The sequence below is a fragment of the Acinonyx jubatus genome, chromosome B1 (genome assembly GCF_027475565.1).
Source record: "Acinonyx jubatus isolate Ajub_Pintada_27869175 chromosome B1, VMU_Ajub_asm_v1.0, whole genome shotgun sequence".
In the NCBI taxonomy this organism is placed as follows: domain Eukaryota; kingdom Metazoa; phylum Chordata; class Mammalia; order Carnivora; family Felidae; genus Acinonyx; species Acinonyx jubatus.
The window spans coordinates 180233464-180252373 of NC_069382.1; the positions used below are offsets into that span (position 1 = coordinate 180233464).

An 18910-nucleotide genomic window follows, 5' to 3' on the forward strand; every position below is an offset into this window, starting at 1 on the left:
CAAAGGGACATGAGTTTTAGTGTCCAGATGCAGATGTTGGTTTTCTCATAGACAAAAGCTAGGGCAGTTTATCTCTAGTAACATGAAAGAAAAGCTGAGCATATGGGTGCAGGTACAGTACGTATGGTGCTGGGAATATGTGGGGCGGTGGGGGGTCTCTTCTCAGAGCTTTCACTTTTTTCAGAAAGAGGACTCAAAGCCATCATCTGAAAAAGAGGTGGGGGTATGAAGATTCGGGAAGTGTGCAAAGTCATCGAAGAGACTGGCTAGATAACAGAATGGATGGATGACTGGGCTAGGGAAATGAAGTAGAATATCTGGGCAGAAGGAACAACTCTCTGGAGGTTAGCGGTCACGAATTGAAAGTACAGGCGCTCCCAGGTGACTCAGTAGGTTGAACGTCTGACTCTTGGTTTCGGCTCAGGTCATGATCTCACGGTTCGAGGGTTCGAGTCCCATGCTTGGGGTTCTCTCTCTCTCTCTTTCTGTCTACCCCTCTCCCCTGCTAGTGCTCACTATAAATGAGTGAATGAATGAAGCACAGCTAGTTGCGTGTTTTCCTCCAGCCACGTTCAAATGCACACCGCCACCACAGAATTGGTGGAGAATTGTATTCCAGCGGGGTTAAGGTTTTGTCAGGTAATGACTATTAGAAAGTAGGAGGAAGGCAAGGGAGTTGAACACGTATTCAAGAGGAAGCGATTATAAAGATAGATCATGGCATTGACACATCTTTATTTGTTCTCTCCTGTCAGCTCACACTGACCTTGCTCTGTATCAGGTGCTCACTAAGGCTAACCTGAACCGCTCGAGCTGTTCACTGCCATGCCAAGCTAATCTGTCCTCACCAGTTACTGTCTGCACGCGGTTGGTGTTCATTTCTGTTGTCCCCATTCTCCTCCAAACTCCTTGCCTTTAAGAACCAGACATTTCTTACAACATTTCTATTCCGAAGCCACCACTAAACTGTATACGATGCTACTCCTAGAATTTGTATCTGCTTTAACTCTATTTGCATGGATCATTACATAAACGTATATCAGAACATTTATCAAATTATAACCGTGCAACTGCCTTTCCCCTCATTTTCCACTAAAATGTGAGCTTCATAAAATCTTTTTATGCGGGACCTAACACAGTACCTGCAAGAGAACACACTTGATATGGTGTGATATGGAGACATGAATAAGTGATATTTGATTGCCCTTGGGCCTTTCTTAAACGCCATTCAGTGGCATTGAAATATCTGTTAACTATGACATATTCTTATATGTCACTACTGCTGAGCACATGCTAGATCAACCAGGCACATGATAGAAGGCTTACCACACAACAGAGTAAGTCCCCATGTCTTCCCTTTACTATATAGGAATTCTTCTTTATGAATATTGTATACACTTTGGACCATATGTTAACTTTTTTAGGTTGTCATGCTATACCAGAACCCCAAAATGATTCAACTTCCCCATTTACTTACATAGACTAAGGGGCATCTTCCGAACACATTTTAAAACTGACAATCTAAAAATTTCAGTATCAGAAAGCATTTTTAAGAATTTCATGCAAACTAAAAACTAAACTTTGGAATACTAAAAAGTTGACTTATTACTCAAAACATTATTTCTATAATATTCAGGGTTGTTGCCTATAAAATTTAGGTAACTAACTAATTTAGGGTCACTCAGGGGCAGTACCTAGTGCATCCTTGTAACACAGACCCAGGTTTTCCTTGAAGAAGGATTACTGGAGGTTTTCTCATCTATCTGTGGACACAGAAATGCCCCCTGCCATCTAATTTTGTAGTCTAGTCCCAAAACTCAATAAATGGGTTATGTCCTAAGGCATGGCCAGAAACATTAAATTTGCTCCATTATTACCAACAATTTCCTCATAAAGCAATTGTGTACCTAAGCAGTTCTGCCAAAGGAAAGCTTGTAATTAATGATTAAAAAGCAAACAAACAAACAAACAAACAAACAAAAAACGCACAATAAAACAAACTTCCCTCTGTTTTATTTCTCTCTCATGCAGACACAAACAGGCACATATCCGAATAAATTTTTTTCCCAGAGAAAAATCAGAACTCAATTTCTGATAATATTGTTTTCAATGCATACAATTTTATTACACAAAATGAACTTCTCTCTAGAAGTCAGACTACTTGTAAAATAAATTATTAAAAGGTATGATCACGGGGGCACCTAGGTGGCTCAGTTGGTTAAGCATCCGACTTCGGCTCAGGTCATAATCTTGCGGTTTGTGGGTTCGAGCCCCGCGTCGGTCTCTGTGCTGACAGCTCAGAGCCTGGAGCCTGCTTCGGATTCTGTCTCCCTCACTCTCGGCCCCTCCCCTGCTCACACTCTCTCTCCATCTCTCAAAAATAAACATTAAAAAAAATTTTTTTAAAAAAGGTATGCTCATGGAAAGTGTTTCCTTAATAACTGTCAACATGAGGAAAATTTAGTTCTGCATAATTCCCAACACAAAGCTTAGGCATTATAATTATCCTTTTCTTTATGTTAGAGGGATAAAGATCCACATTAAAGCTTATTTTAGCGTTATTACTGAAGTACTAAAAGTAGCAAAGGCCATGAGATCTATGACTGAAAAAAATTATTTACAGTCTAAAAAAAAATAAAACAATTGGACTAAAATATTGATAAAAATGGAAAATAAAGGTTAAAGCACATTCCTACAATATTACTCTTTGTGACATTAATTAATATCCAATGTTTTACACAAACACATTAAAACAATTGCAAAACATTTCTTATGTTGTTTTGTCTCCTTAGCTAGCATCAAAGGTAATATAATTTACATATAATATAGAGATCAATAAATATTTACCAATGACCATTCTGCTTTTCTCAGAGAATACATCCATTGTTCATCAAATCATCCTGTTTGTCAGACTCAGTCACTTATAAGTTTTCCAGGTTTGGGTGGGAGAGGCAAAATGAATACACAATAGTCCCCTCTAATCTGCAGGGAATACATTCTAAGACCCTCCAGTGGATGCCTGAAACCACAGACAGTATGGAACCTTATATATACTATGTTTTTTCCTACATATACATACCTACGGTAAAGTTTAATTTATAAATTAAGGCATAGTAAGAGATTAAGAACAATAACTAATAATAAAGTAGAACAACCATAACACTATACTGTAATAAGTTATGTGGATATCGTCTGTCTTTCTCGGAATGTCTCATACTATACTCACTTTCTTCTTTCTGTGAGGATGTGAGATAATGAAATGCCTACGTGATGAAACAAAGTGAAGGAAATGACAGGCAGTTGATGTAGCCTCAGGCTACCATCGATCTCCTGACTGTACATCAGAAGGAAGATCATCTGCTTCTGAACTACCTCTGACTATGGGTAACCGAAACCATGGAAAGCGAAACTGTGGAGAAGCAGGCTGGTACGTTCAAGGGTTCATTCTGGCCCTTATTTCAAGAAATTGTTACCACCCTCATTCATTACTTAAAAAAAAAAAAATGTTTTTATTTATTTTGAAAGAGACAGAGAGAGAGCGGGTGAGGACCAGAGAGAGAGACAGAGAATTCCAAGCAGGCTCCACGCTTATCACGGAGCCTGATGCAGGGCTCGATCTCACAACTGTGAGATCGTGACCTGAGCCGAAATCAAGAGCCAGACGCTTAACTGACTGAGCCACCCAGGCACCCCTGTTACCAGTCTCATTTAAAAGGATACCCTTACTAATTCTTTTCACTGAAGGAGGCAGTTTGGTTACCTGTTACCTGGTGGTAAAGCCCCCTTTACCACCACCAAAAAGCTTTTGCAATTGTAACTTAAAACCGACAATCCTCTTCTGTCCAGTCACCAAATGGGATGAAATTGTCACCTTTATACTTTCTCTCCCCACACACTGAAGCAGAGCGGTCAACATGCTATAAATCATGCCATCACTGACCCTTAGCTGATATTATTATGTATCATGCTTAGTGTCATAACAGTTTCGTGAACAGGATCAAAATAATTAGCACTGGAAGGACCAAAAAAATTTAGCTAGTTAAAATTTTTGTCACGTAGCATTTAGTTTGTTTGGTTTCATTTGTTTTATGTTTTGTTTTTTTTTAATTTTTTTTTCAACGTTTATTTATTTTTGGGACAGAGAGAGACAGAGCATGAACGGGGGAGGGGCAGAGAGAGAGGGAGACACAGAATCGGAAACAGGCTCCAGGCTCTGAGCCATCAGCCCAGAGCCTGACGAGGGGCTCGAACTCACGGACCGCGAGATCGTGACCTGGCTGAAGTCGGACGCTTAACCGACTGCGCCACCCAGGTGCCCCTGTTTTATGTTTTTAATACTGAGCAACATGAACTAATCTGTTTCCCTTAGGAATGAGTTCATAAAAAAAATCCACCACATCTAGAACTAAACTCTATTTAAGGAAATCTAGATCCCCATACAATGACAGTGAAACTTTGGTCAGCCAATAATTACTAAAATTACGCTTTCAGATAAAAGAAGAAAGCTTCTTTCTCGACAATGAAAAAAAATCAAACCTCATCAATGAAAAAAAGTCTGATGTTAAAATAAACGTTTTCATTCAGTATCTATAGCATGACATGCGCTAGAATTAACAGTGGGGACCAAAACCCTTACTGAATTTATATGGAAGAGACGATCATAAAATAATCAAATGAGCCATAATAAGAGCTATAAATAAAAGGTATGAAAAGTACGACACAATACTTTAAAAGTACACTGTAGATGGCCATGACCTTGTGTGTGTGTTTGTGTAGGGAAGTAGGGAGTAGGTCAGGGAAGGTCTATGTGAGGAAAGGGATATTTTAGCTGAGAGCTGAAGGAAAAAGAGGAATTTCCTTGGAGAAGAGGAGAAGGTAACAGTCTTTCACATCAAAGGAACTGTAGGTCTGATGGCCCTGAGGTAGAAAGGAATACAAGGAATTTGAGCAGTGAAAAGATCAGGGTGGTGAAATACAGGGTACCAGAATGTCAGAACAGGTAAACAGTGGCGCTGGAGAAGTGGCCAGAGACATAGGGTCATGTAGGCCCCAGGAGGGATTTTAATCTTTTTGGTTTTCATCACACAAGTGGCATTTGGATTGGTGTTTTTGAAAGACCAGTCTGAGCAATCAGGTAAGAAAAAGAAATAAAAGATATCTGAATAGGAAGAAAGAAAAAAAGCATATTGTCTTTATTTGCGGATGTTATGGAGACAGGGAAACCGAAGGGACCTCATGAGGAAAAATTTTTTCCTTTGCTTCTTTTCTGGCTTCTATTCTTGCTGAGGCCTGCACCCCTGCCCTCCACATGCCTTAATGTAAGTCCTCCTTATAAGGGACAAAGAGTTAACGATTTCTTTGGAGTCTTCTAGCACAACAGATAACATCTAAGGAATGACCAGGTCAGGCCGTCATGTGCATGTTCCAGACCACTGTCCCTGAACACCTTGATGCCAAGACCTTCTGGCTGTAGGGAATAAGTGACTTATGACAGACACCTGGATCCTGTCTTTGTTTTGACCAGTTCCAGGATGCCTGCGAAGACACGTGTACCAGACCACAAGCATCAATAAAAACCCCAGACCCCTAGCAAAGACTTCCTGTACTCCAACTGTACCTGCTCTCTCTCTCTATTCCTTCAATAAATTCTGCTTTCACCTCCCGACGGTTCAAGTTTGATTTCCATCCTGTGTGAAGCCAAGGGCCATCTTGGCTGGTCCTGTGTGACTCCCTCTGGGTCCTTCGACCCAGCCTGCCTGCATCATCTTGGTGACCACAAAGGGACCCTCAGAAGAACAGCAGTATCCTCAGATTGAGTCTGCAAAGCACAATTTGGCTTTCAGGAACCGGTAAGTTCCTCCTCTGGGAAACAGTTGGTTTAACGCTGATGTAATTTTTGTCAGTGTGTAACTGGTCCATTCTCCAGTGGGGAAGGGAAACTGGAAAAACTGGTTGCAAACCTGCTCTCTTACTCCCCGTTCTCTCTCAGCTCTGCAACTTTTTTTACTCTGGCTTCCAGACAACTTCAAGGCTGTTAGTTGTCGTGAGAGACTGAGTTGCTCAGCTCTGAAGAAGAGGGATGCACGTTCCTCCCCGCTGAAAGGTGTTCTTAGGCAAATAAGGGCCAAGGGAAGTATCACAGATTATTCGAGATAGATAGTGGTCCCATAGAAACCACCCCCTCCTACGACAGTAGTTTTTGGCTCGCCCCAGGAAGCACACAGGTGGATTGGTCATCCAAGGCTCTGAGCCCCCATGGTGGTTCTGGGCTGCCACTGGGAGAAACCAAAGCAGAAAAGAGTGGAAGATAGGCCCGCAGCTGATCCACATTCGATCCACATTCAATCCACCACAGGTTTTTTCCTAGAATAGAGTCCAAATCGTCTCTCCATCTCTCTCTTTTTCTCGCTCACTTGCTCGCTCTCTTTTCCACTGCCGGGTGGATGTCTCCTCGTGGCAATTCTGGGATGCTGGAATGGTGTTGGGGACTGGTAGCCAATCCCGCTGAGGACCCAAATCTTAGAATAAAGAAGTGGTCCTGGTGCCCCCAGTTGCACTGGGTTTTCCGCTTATAGGGATGACACATGGCAGGCTGGTCACTGCCACGTGATGTCTCCTTGTTGGATGGGGGAGGAGACATGTGGCAAGCTGGAATCTTTTGCACCCTCTTGCTCACTATGCCTGACCCTATCACTCTGCTATACCTCTTTCTACCCCTCTGAATTTTCTCCTTTTTTGCCCTTTAAATTGTTCTCCTTGCCACTACATAACTATATTCTCTGACCATAGTATTCTGCATTAGCGGGCTTCCCTATCCTTAAGAGATGATTTTTCCCCTTTTGGTTTCTAGGAAACTCCATGACTTCTATGCTACTCATTAGGCTGGGGCCACTGTGGCCAATGACTCCATGCTCTGCCTTAGATCTCTGGCATTGTGAACACCACTTTCCTAGAATCTTATCCTCCCTTTGCCCCAGCCTGACTCCTTGATTATGGTCCTCAAAGGGGGCAACAGTGAGCATTCCAACGGATTCCCTGTTAGGATGTCTGTTACATAATTAGGCACACTTTATGTTGGATAAGTTGAAAAAGAAGAAGTTAATATTCTATTGTAATGAGGCTTGGCCCCAATATCCGCTTGGGAGACCAAGAAATCTGGCCAGCAAATGGGACTTTGGATTACAATACCATTTTACAGCTTGATTTATATTGTAAGAGGGAAGGGAAATGGAATGAAGTGCCTTCTATGTTACCCTTTATGGTCCTGTATCAGGATCCCAAAGGACAATATAAAGGCTGCATGGCCCCAATTCCTAAATCAGCAGAGGCACCTGACATCATGGAACTGACTCTGGTGTTTGATCTGACTTGGGGGAACCTACAGATCTTATTGTCTCATTGTGGCACTGTAGAGAAGGGAATGAGACCATGTATAGTTAAGTCAGTTATTTTGATAAGGGGAAGTAACTCAAGGAAAGGATGAAAACCCAGCTCTCGTTGGAGCCTCTCTGGAGGTCCTCTGGTGGAGACTTTCCAGAAGTATAATACAGACCCCATTTCTCTGGAAGAGCAGTCATTGTGGGTTGTGCATTCATCCTGCAATCTGCAGCAGACATCAGGAGAAAATTACAGAAGGCAATTACTGGGTCCCAAACTCCTAGGAACCAACTGTTGAATACGGCTTTTGCCATCTTTAATAACAGAGACAGGTCAGAGAAGGAGGATGAATTTGTCCAAAATAAATGCCATGCTCAGCTTTTGGCCGTGGCATTGGGGAACGCTGCACTCCAGGATCACTTCATGTGGAAGCCTGTGAGGCCAGAGTCTGGCAAAGTCTCACAAAAAGCCAGGCCCCAATCAATGTGCCTTCTGTAAGATGGACGGCCACTGGAGAAAGGATCATTCCCACCCCAAAAGGAAGATAGGTCCAGTCCCAAAACCTCTATTGGCCAAAGGTATGGAGGACTGAAGGGGCCCAACCTCCCCTATGGCTCATCCCCGACATCTCAACATAACATATCAGGAGCCAGGAGCCTCGGGTGATCCCTCATGTGGCAAGTAAGGAAATTTAATTTTTATTGGACATAGGAGCCACTTACTCTGTCCTGACTCAACACAATGGGCTTCTGTCCCAGCACTCTTGTACAGTTACTGGAATAGATAGATGGCCACAGGTGAGACCATTTACTTGTCTACTAGCTTGTGGCATGGACTCGCTCTTGCTCTCACAAAGCTTTCTCCGGATAGCTAAGTGCCTTACTCCTTTACCGGGGAGTGACTTCCTTGCTAAGCCACAAACTGCCATCCAAATAGGACTGACAGAACCAAATGCAGAGAAAACAAAGCTTATAACGATGAAGACGCCTAGACAGGCCAGTGGGAAATAACATTTATGTGTCAGATAGTATACCACGCCATACTGCAATCAGAATAATACCTGATGCAATGGGAAACAGAAGTTCCTGGGAGAGCCAGTAATATTTCACTCGTTCTTATCTCCCTAAGACCACATGTAGAATATCCTTGGAAAAGGCAAAGACCAGAGACACAAAAAGGTATTTGGCCTCTGATTAAGAAATTTTTGAGGGGTGCTGGGTGGCTCAGTCGATTAAGCATCTGATTTTGGCTTAGGTCATGATCTCACAGCTCAAGGGTCTGAGCCCCGTGTGCGGCTCTGTGCTGACAGCTCAGAGCCTGGAGCCTGTTTCAGATTCCACGTCTCCCTCTCTCTCTGCCCCTCCCCTGCTTGTGCTCTGTCTCTCTCTCTCAAAAATAAACATTAAATTTTTTTTTTAAAAAAGAAAAATTTGAAATATGGATTATTAACCCCTCGTCAGTCACCCCGCAATACCGCCATTCTATTAGTTAAGAAGCCAAATGGGGTGAAATGCTTTATCCAGGATTTATGGTCTCTAACCCTTATGCTATACTGACTCCAGTTCCTCCAGATACAAACTAGTTTATGATCTTAGATTTAAAGATCGTGTGCTTTCTTCTGCACACGAGAACACCCTGACTCCAATCTTTTTGTTTCCACATGGACTACCCCTGATACTTGTGAGATTTCCCAGTTGACCTGGACAGGGCTGCCTCAGGGCTTCTGAGACAGCCCGAATTTGTTGGGAGCACTTTAAAAAGGGAACTAGGGGATTTACAACTGATTAATGGAATGCTGCTTCAACGTGTGGATGATACATTGACTGCCAGCCCAACAGGAGGATTCTGACGAAAACACAACCCTCACCCTTAACTTTTTAGGACAGCGGGGGTACAGAGTGTCTCCCCAGAAAGCCCAGGCTTCTAAGGAGAAGGTTCAACATGCGGGCTACATTCTCACTCCAGAGGCACGGACATGGATGAGCCCAGGACAGAAAACTGGCCATACTGTATATTTGAGTACCTCAAACCAAAAGGCAGTTAAGAGCCTTCTTAGGCATGGTAGCTTTTTGTTGCATTTGGATTCCCGGGGTTGGCCTTATGGCCAAACTCCTTTATTGAGTATTACAAGGAAGTGAGTTAGAACCCCTGGAATGGAATGATGACTGCCACCAAGCCTTCAAAGGTCTGAAGAAAAAAAAATGCTGAGCACTGCTCCTGTCTTGGGGCTCCCAAACCTGGGAAAGCCCTTCATCTTACGTGTGTGAGAAAGGAGAGGAAGAGCCTTGGGCGTCCTAACTCCTAACTCAAAACTCAGACCTGTTGCTAGACCAGTGGCTTATTTCCCCAAACAGTTAGATCTGGTAGCAGAAAGCTGGCCAGGATGTTTATGAGCAGTGGCTGTGACTGCCCCGCTAGCTGGAGAAGCTAGCAACTTTATGCTAGGACAACATCTGGATGTCATGATCCCACATCAAGTCCAAGGGGTTTTAGAGGTCAGGACATGGATGGTTACGAGGAGGGAGATTTTTGAGGTATCAAGCCCTCCTCCTTGACACCCCTGATGTAACTAACCCTCAGGTTGTGTCAAGGTTTCAACCTAGTTACTCTATTACCCGATGAAGGCAAGCAGGGGCTTCCAATCTATACCTGTGTGGATATTACAGAACAAATGTATTCAAGCCGGCCTCATTTAAAGAACAAAACTTTGTCCAACCCAGAGGCTGAATGGCCTCCAGAAAGAAGGAGCTTTATGCATGAGGGAACCAGAAAAACCAGGTAGGCTATTATCAGCCGATAGGGTATGACCGAGGCAAAAGACTTCAGCACAAAAGCCCAAACTAATTGCTTTAATCCGAGCACTACAACTACGTAAAGAGTTAAGTATATATACTGCTTCTAAATATGGCTTCTTAATACTTCATGCTCATGCAGCCATCTGCAAAGAACGGGGACTATTAAATTCAAAAGGCTCCCCTATAAAACACAAAGAGAAAATGTTTAACATGATTAGGGGCTATACGGCTTTGTTAGGAGATGGCAGCTGTGTACTGTAAAGGACACCAAACAGACCAAACCACGATGAGTAAAGGAAACAATTTTGTGGATAGACTAGCAAGAGTGCCGGCAAGGAAGGAAGAGCTTGCTACACGGGTCTTAGCTCTAATTCCAGAAAACTCCTCTGCAAGAAATAAGCCCAAACTATACTCCCTCTGAGGCTCAATGCACCTCACAGAGGGATCTGAAATGGATTCAAAGGGAAGGTATATATTGAATAACATGTATGTACTCCCCAAGGCATCGCAATGGAAAATTATTAAGCCTTCTTCCGCCACTCCCGGTGCTGCTTGTGTGCTCGCTCGGTGTGGACACAGTACCTCTTGGGGGAAGCGGCAGCTGAGGGGACGCCGGCGCTCTCCATGGCCAACGAAAAGCCCAAGCAAGAAGTCACGACTAAGAACAATGATCATATTAATTTGAAGGTGGCAGGGCAGGATGGTTCTGTGGTGTACTTTAAGATTAAGAGGCATACGCTACTCAGTAAACTGATGAAAGCCTACTGTGATCGGCAGGGTTTGTCAATGAGGCAGGTCAGGTTCCGATTCGATGGGCACCCGATCAAGGAAACGGACACACCTGCACAGCTGGAAATGGAGGACGAAGACACAATTGATGTGTTCCAGCAGCAGACAGGAGGTGGCTACTAAACAGGGATCCCGCCACTTTACTCTAGAACTCGGTTCCTCCAGACCAAGAAGATAGGCTCAATTAGAAAACCACAATTCGGTTCTACCACATCATGACTACTACAGTACAGCTTTCTCTGTTCCTTCATTTTCCCTTCCCCGTTCCTTTATTGTACATAGAGCAACTGTGTATGTGCACAACCACATTGCATTTGTTTTTAACTAAACGGTCAATGGTATGTTTTGACTGACATCAAGTGGCGAAAAATACTGGTTCCGTGAAAATATCCCTTTTCTCCATTAGTAGCATGCTCCTTCAGCTCTTATCTTTATATTCGAGTAAGTTGTTTTGCTCTCGTGGTTTAACAAAAAAAGAACAACATAAAAATCTTTGCCCACGATCGTGCGATTGAAGAATTTTAATGCCCTTTATTTGTGATTGTGAAAGCAGTGATAATTTTATAACTTTTTTGTATGTAGGTATTACATGTAGGGCAATCTGTCTCTAAGTAGGGATAAACTACTCTAAAAGAAATGGATCCTAGGGGCGCCTGGGTGGCTCAGTGGGTTGAGCTTCCGACTTCGGCTCAGGGCATGATCTCACGGTTCGTGAGTTCAAGCCCCACATCGGGCTCTTTGCTGACAGCTCGGAGCCTGGAGCCTGTTTCGGGTTCTGTGTCTCCCTCTCTCTGACCCTCCCCCATTCATGCTCTGTCTCTCTGTGTCTCAAAAATAAACACTAAAAAAATTTTTTTTAAAGAAATGGATCCTAGATAGTTTTCCCTTCAAGTCAAGGCATCTTGTTGTTTAAATAAACTTCTTGTTTAAAATGAAAAAAAAAAAGAATTAAGCAAATACATGACTCCACCCACTTTGGTGGAGACACTATGGAAAATCTATTGCATCAAGTATTCAGAGGAAAGAATCTAACCAAGACTATAAGAAAAGTTACCAGAGCATGTGAGATTTGTGTCAAAAATGACCCAAGGTCCAATCCTATGCCTTTCCTCTTGATTAAGCCATTTGAACATACAAACACTTACCCTGGGGAAGACTGGCAAATTGACTTCACTCAAATGCCACCCTATCTGGGATATAAGTATCTGTTGGTTTATGTGAGTACATTTACAGGGTGGGTAGAGGCCTTCCCTGTAGGATAGAAAGAGCTTTAGAGGTTTCTAAGACCTTTTTGAAGAGGTGCCTGCGTGGCTCAGTCCGTTAAGTGACTTCAGCTCGGGTCGTGATCTCACAGTTCGTGAGTTTGAGCCCTGCATCAGGCTCTCTGCTGTCAGCACAGAGCCTGCTTCAGATCCTCTGCCTCCCTCTCTCTGCCCCTCCCCAGCTTGCGCTCTCTCTCTCTCTCAAAACTAAACAAATATTAAAAAAAAAAAAAAAAAAAAAAGACCTCATTAAAGGAAGTCATACCTAGGTTTGGACTTCTCCAGAATCTGCAAAGTGATAATGGCCCCTCTTTTGCTGCTAAAATAACACAACAATTATCAGTAACTCTAGGGATCTGCTATCAACTCCATGCCTCATGTAGGCCTCAATCCTCAGGAAAAGTGGACAAAATGAACCATATCCTTAAACGAACTCAGGCAAGACTCTGCCAACGAACTCGTGAAACATGGTAACAGATGTTACTGATGCTTTGCTAAGTGGTTCCAAGGAGGAGTCTTAAATTGGGCCCCTTTAAATTAAAATATGGAAGACCTTTTCTCACTGCAGCTCTATGGTTTGCTGAGGAAACCAACCAAATTTTAAAATATATTAGTAGTCTGGGTAAAGTACTAGTCTCTCCAAAAGCATGGAAATAAAATACTTCTATATCCCACTGAAGACAAGCAGTCTGTGCCAATACTAGCAGGAAGGTACCATTCAAAACAAGGAAAAGGGGGTCAACTGAAGATCAGCTCGAACCACGGTGGGAAGGGCCCTGTCAAGTTTGACTCAGCACCCCCACAGCAGTAGAGTCAAACTATCTCCAGCTGGGTTCACTTGTCCAGAATCAAACCTATCTCTCCTGAGTCTTTACAGGAGCCAACTTTGATACCGCTTCCAAGGGAAGAAGGAGACACATATGCCTGTGAGTCTGTCAACGATTTAAAATATCTTTTCAAGAATATACCTGCTGCAGTGTCTACCTGAAGCTCCTAGCACCTACCCATTCCTGAGAACCCGAGGAAGAACCCCAAGTTGCTGCTCTGAAGGACCAATAAGTAAGGCTCGATGAAGCTTTTAAAATCTTTCACTTTTCTGAGTTTACTCTTTCCGTATCTAGCTCTAGGGAAATTAAACGGCCCCAATTTATTTTTGCAATGGGCTCAAAACTACGCTGATAATTTACAGAAAAGTTCCTGCTGGATTTGTGGCCTCCTCCCTTTATCCAGTACCTCAGGCCTCCCTTGGTGGGTTTCTCCTTTGCAAGGCACAGACTGGCATTACTTATGCCAATACATAGAAGATATGGTTTTCAGCCCAAATACGAGCATATATAGTGACATCTCTATCACTAACAGAAAGGTTTCTTATTGGCCTATGGTAAATACCACCTGGAATTCTCCAGGCCATGAAAGACCTTTTTCCTACACCCAGACTGCCAAAATCATGAATGAATATGCCAACGCTAATATTGAAAATAAACGAGCATTGTGGGGAACAATTAAGCCTAACAATATGAGATATACTGATGATGGCTATTTTCAAGTATGGGATGAATTTATGTGGCTTACTCCTACCATAGGTCACTTAAATCAGAGAGCTCTTTTGTGTTGGGAGCAAAGAAATCATACCTATGATGCCTGGCCTAACAGTACCCGTGAATTAGGATGGCTCTCCCAAAAAGACTGTACCCATACCATTGTTTTACAAGCAACTGACTGGTTTGCCACTGACTGGTTCAGACGGCCAAGCATCAGGTGGTTGGCGCCTAATGGAACTCAGTGGCTGTGTGGTGCAAATTTGTGGCCCTGGCTACCTCCTGGATGGATAGGGCGCTGTACCCTGGGCTTTCCCTGGATGCAAGGGAGTTGGCATAAAGAAATACCGAAGCCTGCAAATTATCCCTATCTACTTCATCGCTGGACACGGTCAGTCTTCCACTGGTATGATCACCTGTTAAGTATTTTCGTGCCTCAACTGGGAATAGAAGACATAATATGGCATGTAGAGGCCCTCACAAACTATACCACAAAAGCCCTTAATGATTCTATGCGGGGACTGTCGCTGTTAAATTCTGAAGTTACATTAATGAGAAAGGCAGTATTACAAAACAGGATGGCCTTAGACATACTCACAGCAGCTCAGGGAGGAACCTGTGCTATCGTTAAAACTGAATGCTGCGTATACATCCCAGATAGCTCAGCTAACATATCCGACGTTTTGGCTGACATGCGCACCCAAATTGAAGCAATGTCTGACGCCTCTGGTTCCCTCAATGATTGGATTTCTTCCTGGTCTAGTGGAGGTATATGGGCTTGGTGGAAAAAACTTCTTTTACTAGCAATAGCAGTAGTTATGCTAGCGTTTTTTCTCTGCTGTGGGGGCTACTGTTGTTGCATGCTCTGCATGAATATGTCAGAAAAATTATCAGAACGGGTGCTCTTTAGGAGCCATTTTATTCCCAGGTTGAAGCCTCACATACACCTTTGACAATCCACAACTAGGGGCCCTTCATTTAATTGGGATTTTTATACCTCCCAGTAGGTAGGGTCTTCGATCCCTTTCAGCCTGAAGAAGCTACAGAAGACGAGACCTTCACCCTTCAACACCCCTTAAGAATAAGGAGGATAAAAATCCCATAGCAGGCAATGAGACAAGGAAACCGAAGGGATACCATGAGAAAAAAGTTGGTTTTCTTTTTCATTTTGCTTTTTTTCGGGCTTCTGTTCTTGCTAGGACCTGCCCTGCCTTAATGTATGTCCTCCTTGTAAGGCACAGAGTTAATGATTTCTTTGGAGTCTTCTAGCACAATACATAACATCTAAGGAGTGACCAGGCGAGGCCATTATGTGCATATGCCAGACCACTGTCACTGAATACCTTGATGCCAAGACCCCCCCGGCTCCATGGAATAAGTGATTTATGCTGGTCGCCTAGACCCTGTCTTCGTTCTGACCGGTTTGGGGATGCCTGAGAAGACATGTGCACCAGATCCCAGTCGTCAATAAAACCCAAGGCCCCAAGCAAAGACTCCCTCTTTTCCTTTCTGAGTCTCGCAGACACTCCGTGTGTATCTGCTCTCTCTCCCTCCCTTCAATAAACTCTGCTTTCACCTCCTGCTGGCTTGTGTTTGATTTCCATCCTGTGTGAAGCCAGGGACCCTCTTAGCTTATCCTGTGGGACCCCTTCTGGGTCCTCAGGCCCAGGCTGCCTGCATTAATATGAACTTATACATAAAAAAATCCTGAAGACTCCACCAAACACCACTAGCGCTAACTAATCAACCAATTCGGTAAAGTTGCAGGAAACAGAAACCAACACAGAGAAAACAGCTGCATTTCTATACACTAGGAACAAAGCATCCGAAAACAATAAGGAAAACAATCCCATTTACATTAATATCCAAAACAATAAAATACTAAAGAATAAATTTAACCAAGTGGATGAAAGATCTGTACACCGGTAAGATTTTGATGAACGAAACTGCAGAAGACACAAATAAAAAAATACCCCTAATTCGTCAGAAGAAATAACATTGTTAAAATGTCCTATTACCAAAAGCCATCTACAGATGCAATGTCATCCCTGTCAAAATTCCAATGGCATTTTTTACAGAAATAGAAAAACCAATCCTAAAACTTGTATAGAGACACAAAAGATCCTGAATAGCCAAAGCAATCTTGAGAGAGAACAACAAAGCTGGAGGCATTACACTTCCTGATTTCAAACTATACTTCAAAGCTACAATAATCAAAACCATATGGTACTGGCATAAAAACAGACACATAGGCCAATGGAACAGAATCAAGAGCACAGAAGTAGATCCCTATATATTTGACAAGGGAGCCAAGAATATTCAATGCAGAAAGGTAAGTACTTCAAAAAATGGTGCTGGGAAACCAGATAATCACAATGCAGAATGAAATTGGACCCTACCTTATGTCACTCACAAAAGTGAACTTAAAATGGTGAAAGACTTAAATTTAAGACTTGAACCATAAAACTCATAGAAGAAACATGGAGGGGCATCTGGGTGGCCCCGTTGGATAAGCGTCCGACTTCGGCTCAGGTCATGATCTCACGGTTTGTGAGTTCGAGCCCCGAACTGGGCTCTGCACTAACAGCGTGGAGCCTGCTTGGGATTCTCTCTCTCTTCCTCTCTCTCTGCCCCTCCCCTGCTCACTCTCACTCTCTCTCTGAAAAATAAAGAAACTTAAAAAATACATATATGGAGAAAATCTCCTTGACATTGGTCGTGGCAGTGATTTCCTGGATATGATGCCAAAAGCACAAGGAACAAAAGCAAAAATAAATGAGACTCCATCAGAGCTGAGTTTGCTTACTTATTTGTTTACTGACTTGGTTGGAATATTTTATTGACGTTTATTTCTCTCCAGTGTGCAACCTCTGATGTATCTTAGAGGGCACAGTCTTGCGTGGACAGTCACTCCTCGATGACACAGGTTTTAGCACGGTTCTCCTTAATGGTCTCTTTCTCTGACCCCTCTGCTAAGCTTTCTGCTCCTGTTGGTATCACAACCACATGTTAGGCTCTACTGATTGACAGGTGATTGCTCTATTGTTTTTAACAACATCCTGAGGCATAAATTGTACCAGTCTGATCCCATTGAATTTTGAATCCTTTACAGAAGTCATTTTTGAGGCCAGTCTTTGAAACATGTTTCAACCCCAGCAAGATTTTTCTTAGCTGTCTCTTTCTCTGTTTCTCTGGTAAACGAGGTGGCTTCTGGTTTAGCTAGTTGCTCGTATGAAGTTAATTGCCTCCTCTTAATCGTCTATCATTAAAATCTCCATTGTTTTAGAGAACCCCATCAGGCTTGCACTTTCCCACGTTCCATTTTTTTTTAATGTTTGAGAGAGAGAGAGAGAGAGAGAGAGAGAAAGAGAGAGAGAGAGAGAGACTCTCCCCCCAGTAACCTCTGGCTGGGGACAGGAACGTCTGGTGTTCTCAGCTTGCCTCTCCCAGTGAGGAACTGCCACTCCATGAGCAAACCGGGGCGAGGGCAGTGGGGACCCAGTATATTCAGCCTGTTGAGAGCAGGTAGCGTATTTGGAGCCGAGGCCTGCCTGAGAGTGGAGGCTAGGTGGAAGAAGGGAGCCTCTGACTTCTTGCCAGCAATATTCTGGAAGTTCGCATCTGCAACAAAGAGCTAAAGGATATGAGAAAAACTGGCCACCTACACTTTCTGTAGAGATACTGTAGCCCTTGACTGGAAGTTAGAGGGGAAGGTAACCCCATCTTCTAGGTCATGCTCAGATGAACTGAAGCTTCTGTCACGTCGATCTGGGGGCAAGGGGAGGCAGAGAGCATGTCATGGCTCAAGTGACAGAGACGGTTCTTACTGGGATTTAGTAGCCTTTCTTGAATCTTTTTTTTTTTTTCCTGACTTGATGTATTACCTTAGGACTGTCTTCAGATACCTTAAACCTTTTTTAAAACATTTGTTTATTTTGAGACAGAGAGAGAGAATGAGCAGGGGAGGGACAGGGAGAGACAGAATCCCGAGCAGGCTCCACACTGTCAGCGCAGACGCAGGCTTGACCCCACAAACCGTGAGATCACGACCTGAGCCGAAATCAGGAGTAAGACACTTAACAGACGCCCCTAAATATTTTTGTTCCTAAGATAATTTTCACTAGTTATGGTTTTTCTGCTGGGGATGGTTCCATGGAGCTCCTTATGCTGCCATTCCAAAAGTGATCATATCCACTCAATTTTCTTAAGGTTAGAGGTTGTCAGTAAAATAACATTAATATATAAACGAATCATTAGCTTTACCTGTATATTTGAAATTTTACTGATTACTAACAATTAGGCACTGGGGTACATATCAGTCACATAAGTAAATAAATTCAGACTTTTGTGTTTTCTAAATTTTAATACCTATTTTTATATTAAAATGGAACTTTAGATCTTTATTTTTTATCACATATTTGAAATCATTAAAGTTCTCTTAAAATTATTTTTAGGTTATTACAAATATTAATTTTATAAATGAAGTCTTTGGATTTCAGTTCTGGGAATGAATACTTAATTAAAACTTGAGAAATTCTTATTTAACTCTATCTTTTTCTTAAACAGATGCACACTACCACCACTATCATCGACAGAAATCTGCTAATCCAAACAGCTGGAACTGATTTATATTTAACTATGTGAAAACTATATATCTTCTCCATGGCATTTATTTTGACACTCAAAATCAAATTATTAATATAGATGTGTGATCTTTAAAAAAAAACAAAGAATATCATCTACGCAATTCTATATCATGACTTCTTTTCTACCTATAATGAGATGTTTTAGTTTCACTGGATATAAAAAAGACTTAGGTAAGGACCCGAACATCTACAACATCAGCATGTGAGGTGATCAAAGAGTAATCAAGACACTTCAAACTGACTTCAAAACATTTAATTATTTATTCAATACTTTTAACAGAAAAGTATCATGTAAAATGTTGTTTCTAAACACCGTGGGACGGCTTCAGCATGAATGTGACCCCTAGGTTAAGAATCTGTGCCTGTACCAGTCCTTGTGCTAGCAGATAGGACCAAAACAAACAGTCCACGCACTCACTTGAGAACTCTTACTCTCCCACCCAATCCCATATAAGAAAAAAAGTTAACCTGATTCTAAACTTAACGACATTTGATAAAAAAAT

General features: G+C 42.6%; 3 protein-coding genes and 1 long non-coding RNA gene across 8 annotated transcripts in view; 3 read left to right on the forward strand and 1 right to left on the reverse strand.

Annotated features, from left to right (window-relative positions):
• Positions 1–18910, reverse strand: part of TBC1D19 (TBC1 domain family member 19) — a 145405-nt gene that overhangs the window by 43956 nt on the left and 82539 nt on the right. The gene's annotated exons all lie outside the window — the stretch shown is intronic.
• Positions 1287–18547, forward strand: LOC106975116 (uncharacterized). Of its 2 annotated transcripts, none has more exons than XR_008296370.1 (4): positions 1287–1337; positions 3244–3427; positions 5525–5849; positions 18328–18547. It is a non-coding gene; the product is annotated as an uncharacterized LOC106975116 (long non-coding RNA). The 2 variants fall into 2 exon arrangements; XR_008296369.1 differs by having other exon boundaries at positions 5373–5849; positions 18328–18544.
• Positions 10430–11369, forward strand: LOC128314574 (small ubiquitin-related modifier 2-like). The gene has a single exon (XM_053217486.1). The coding sequence runs from the start codon at positions 10797–10799 to the stop codon at positions 11082–11084; it is 288 nt and encodes a 95-aa protein (XP_053073461.1). The 5' UTR covers positions 10430–10796; the 3' UTR covers positions 11085–11369.
• Positions 11373–15959, forward strand: LOC128310911 (endogenous retrovirus group PABLB member 1 Env polyprotein-like). Its single transcript, XM_053217485.1, has one exon. The coding sequence runs from the start codon at positions 13293–13295 to the stop codon at positions 14712–14714; it is 1422 nt and encodes a 473-aa protein (XP_053073460.1). The 5' UTR covers positions 11373–13292; the 3' UTR covers positions 14715–15959.

Excerpts from the sequence above, each read along its gene's own strand:
- LOC128314574 (XM_053217486.1), top strand. The coding sequence starts at position 10,797 with ATGGCCAACGAAAAGCCCAAGCAAGAAGTCACGACTAAGAACAATGAT.
- LOC128310911 (XM_053217485.1), top strand. The coding sequence starts at position 13,293 with ATGAAGCTTTTAAAATCTTTCACTTTTCTGAGTTTACTCTTTCCGTAT.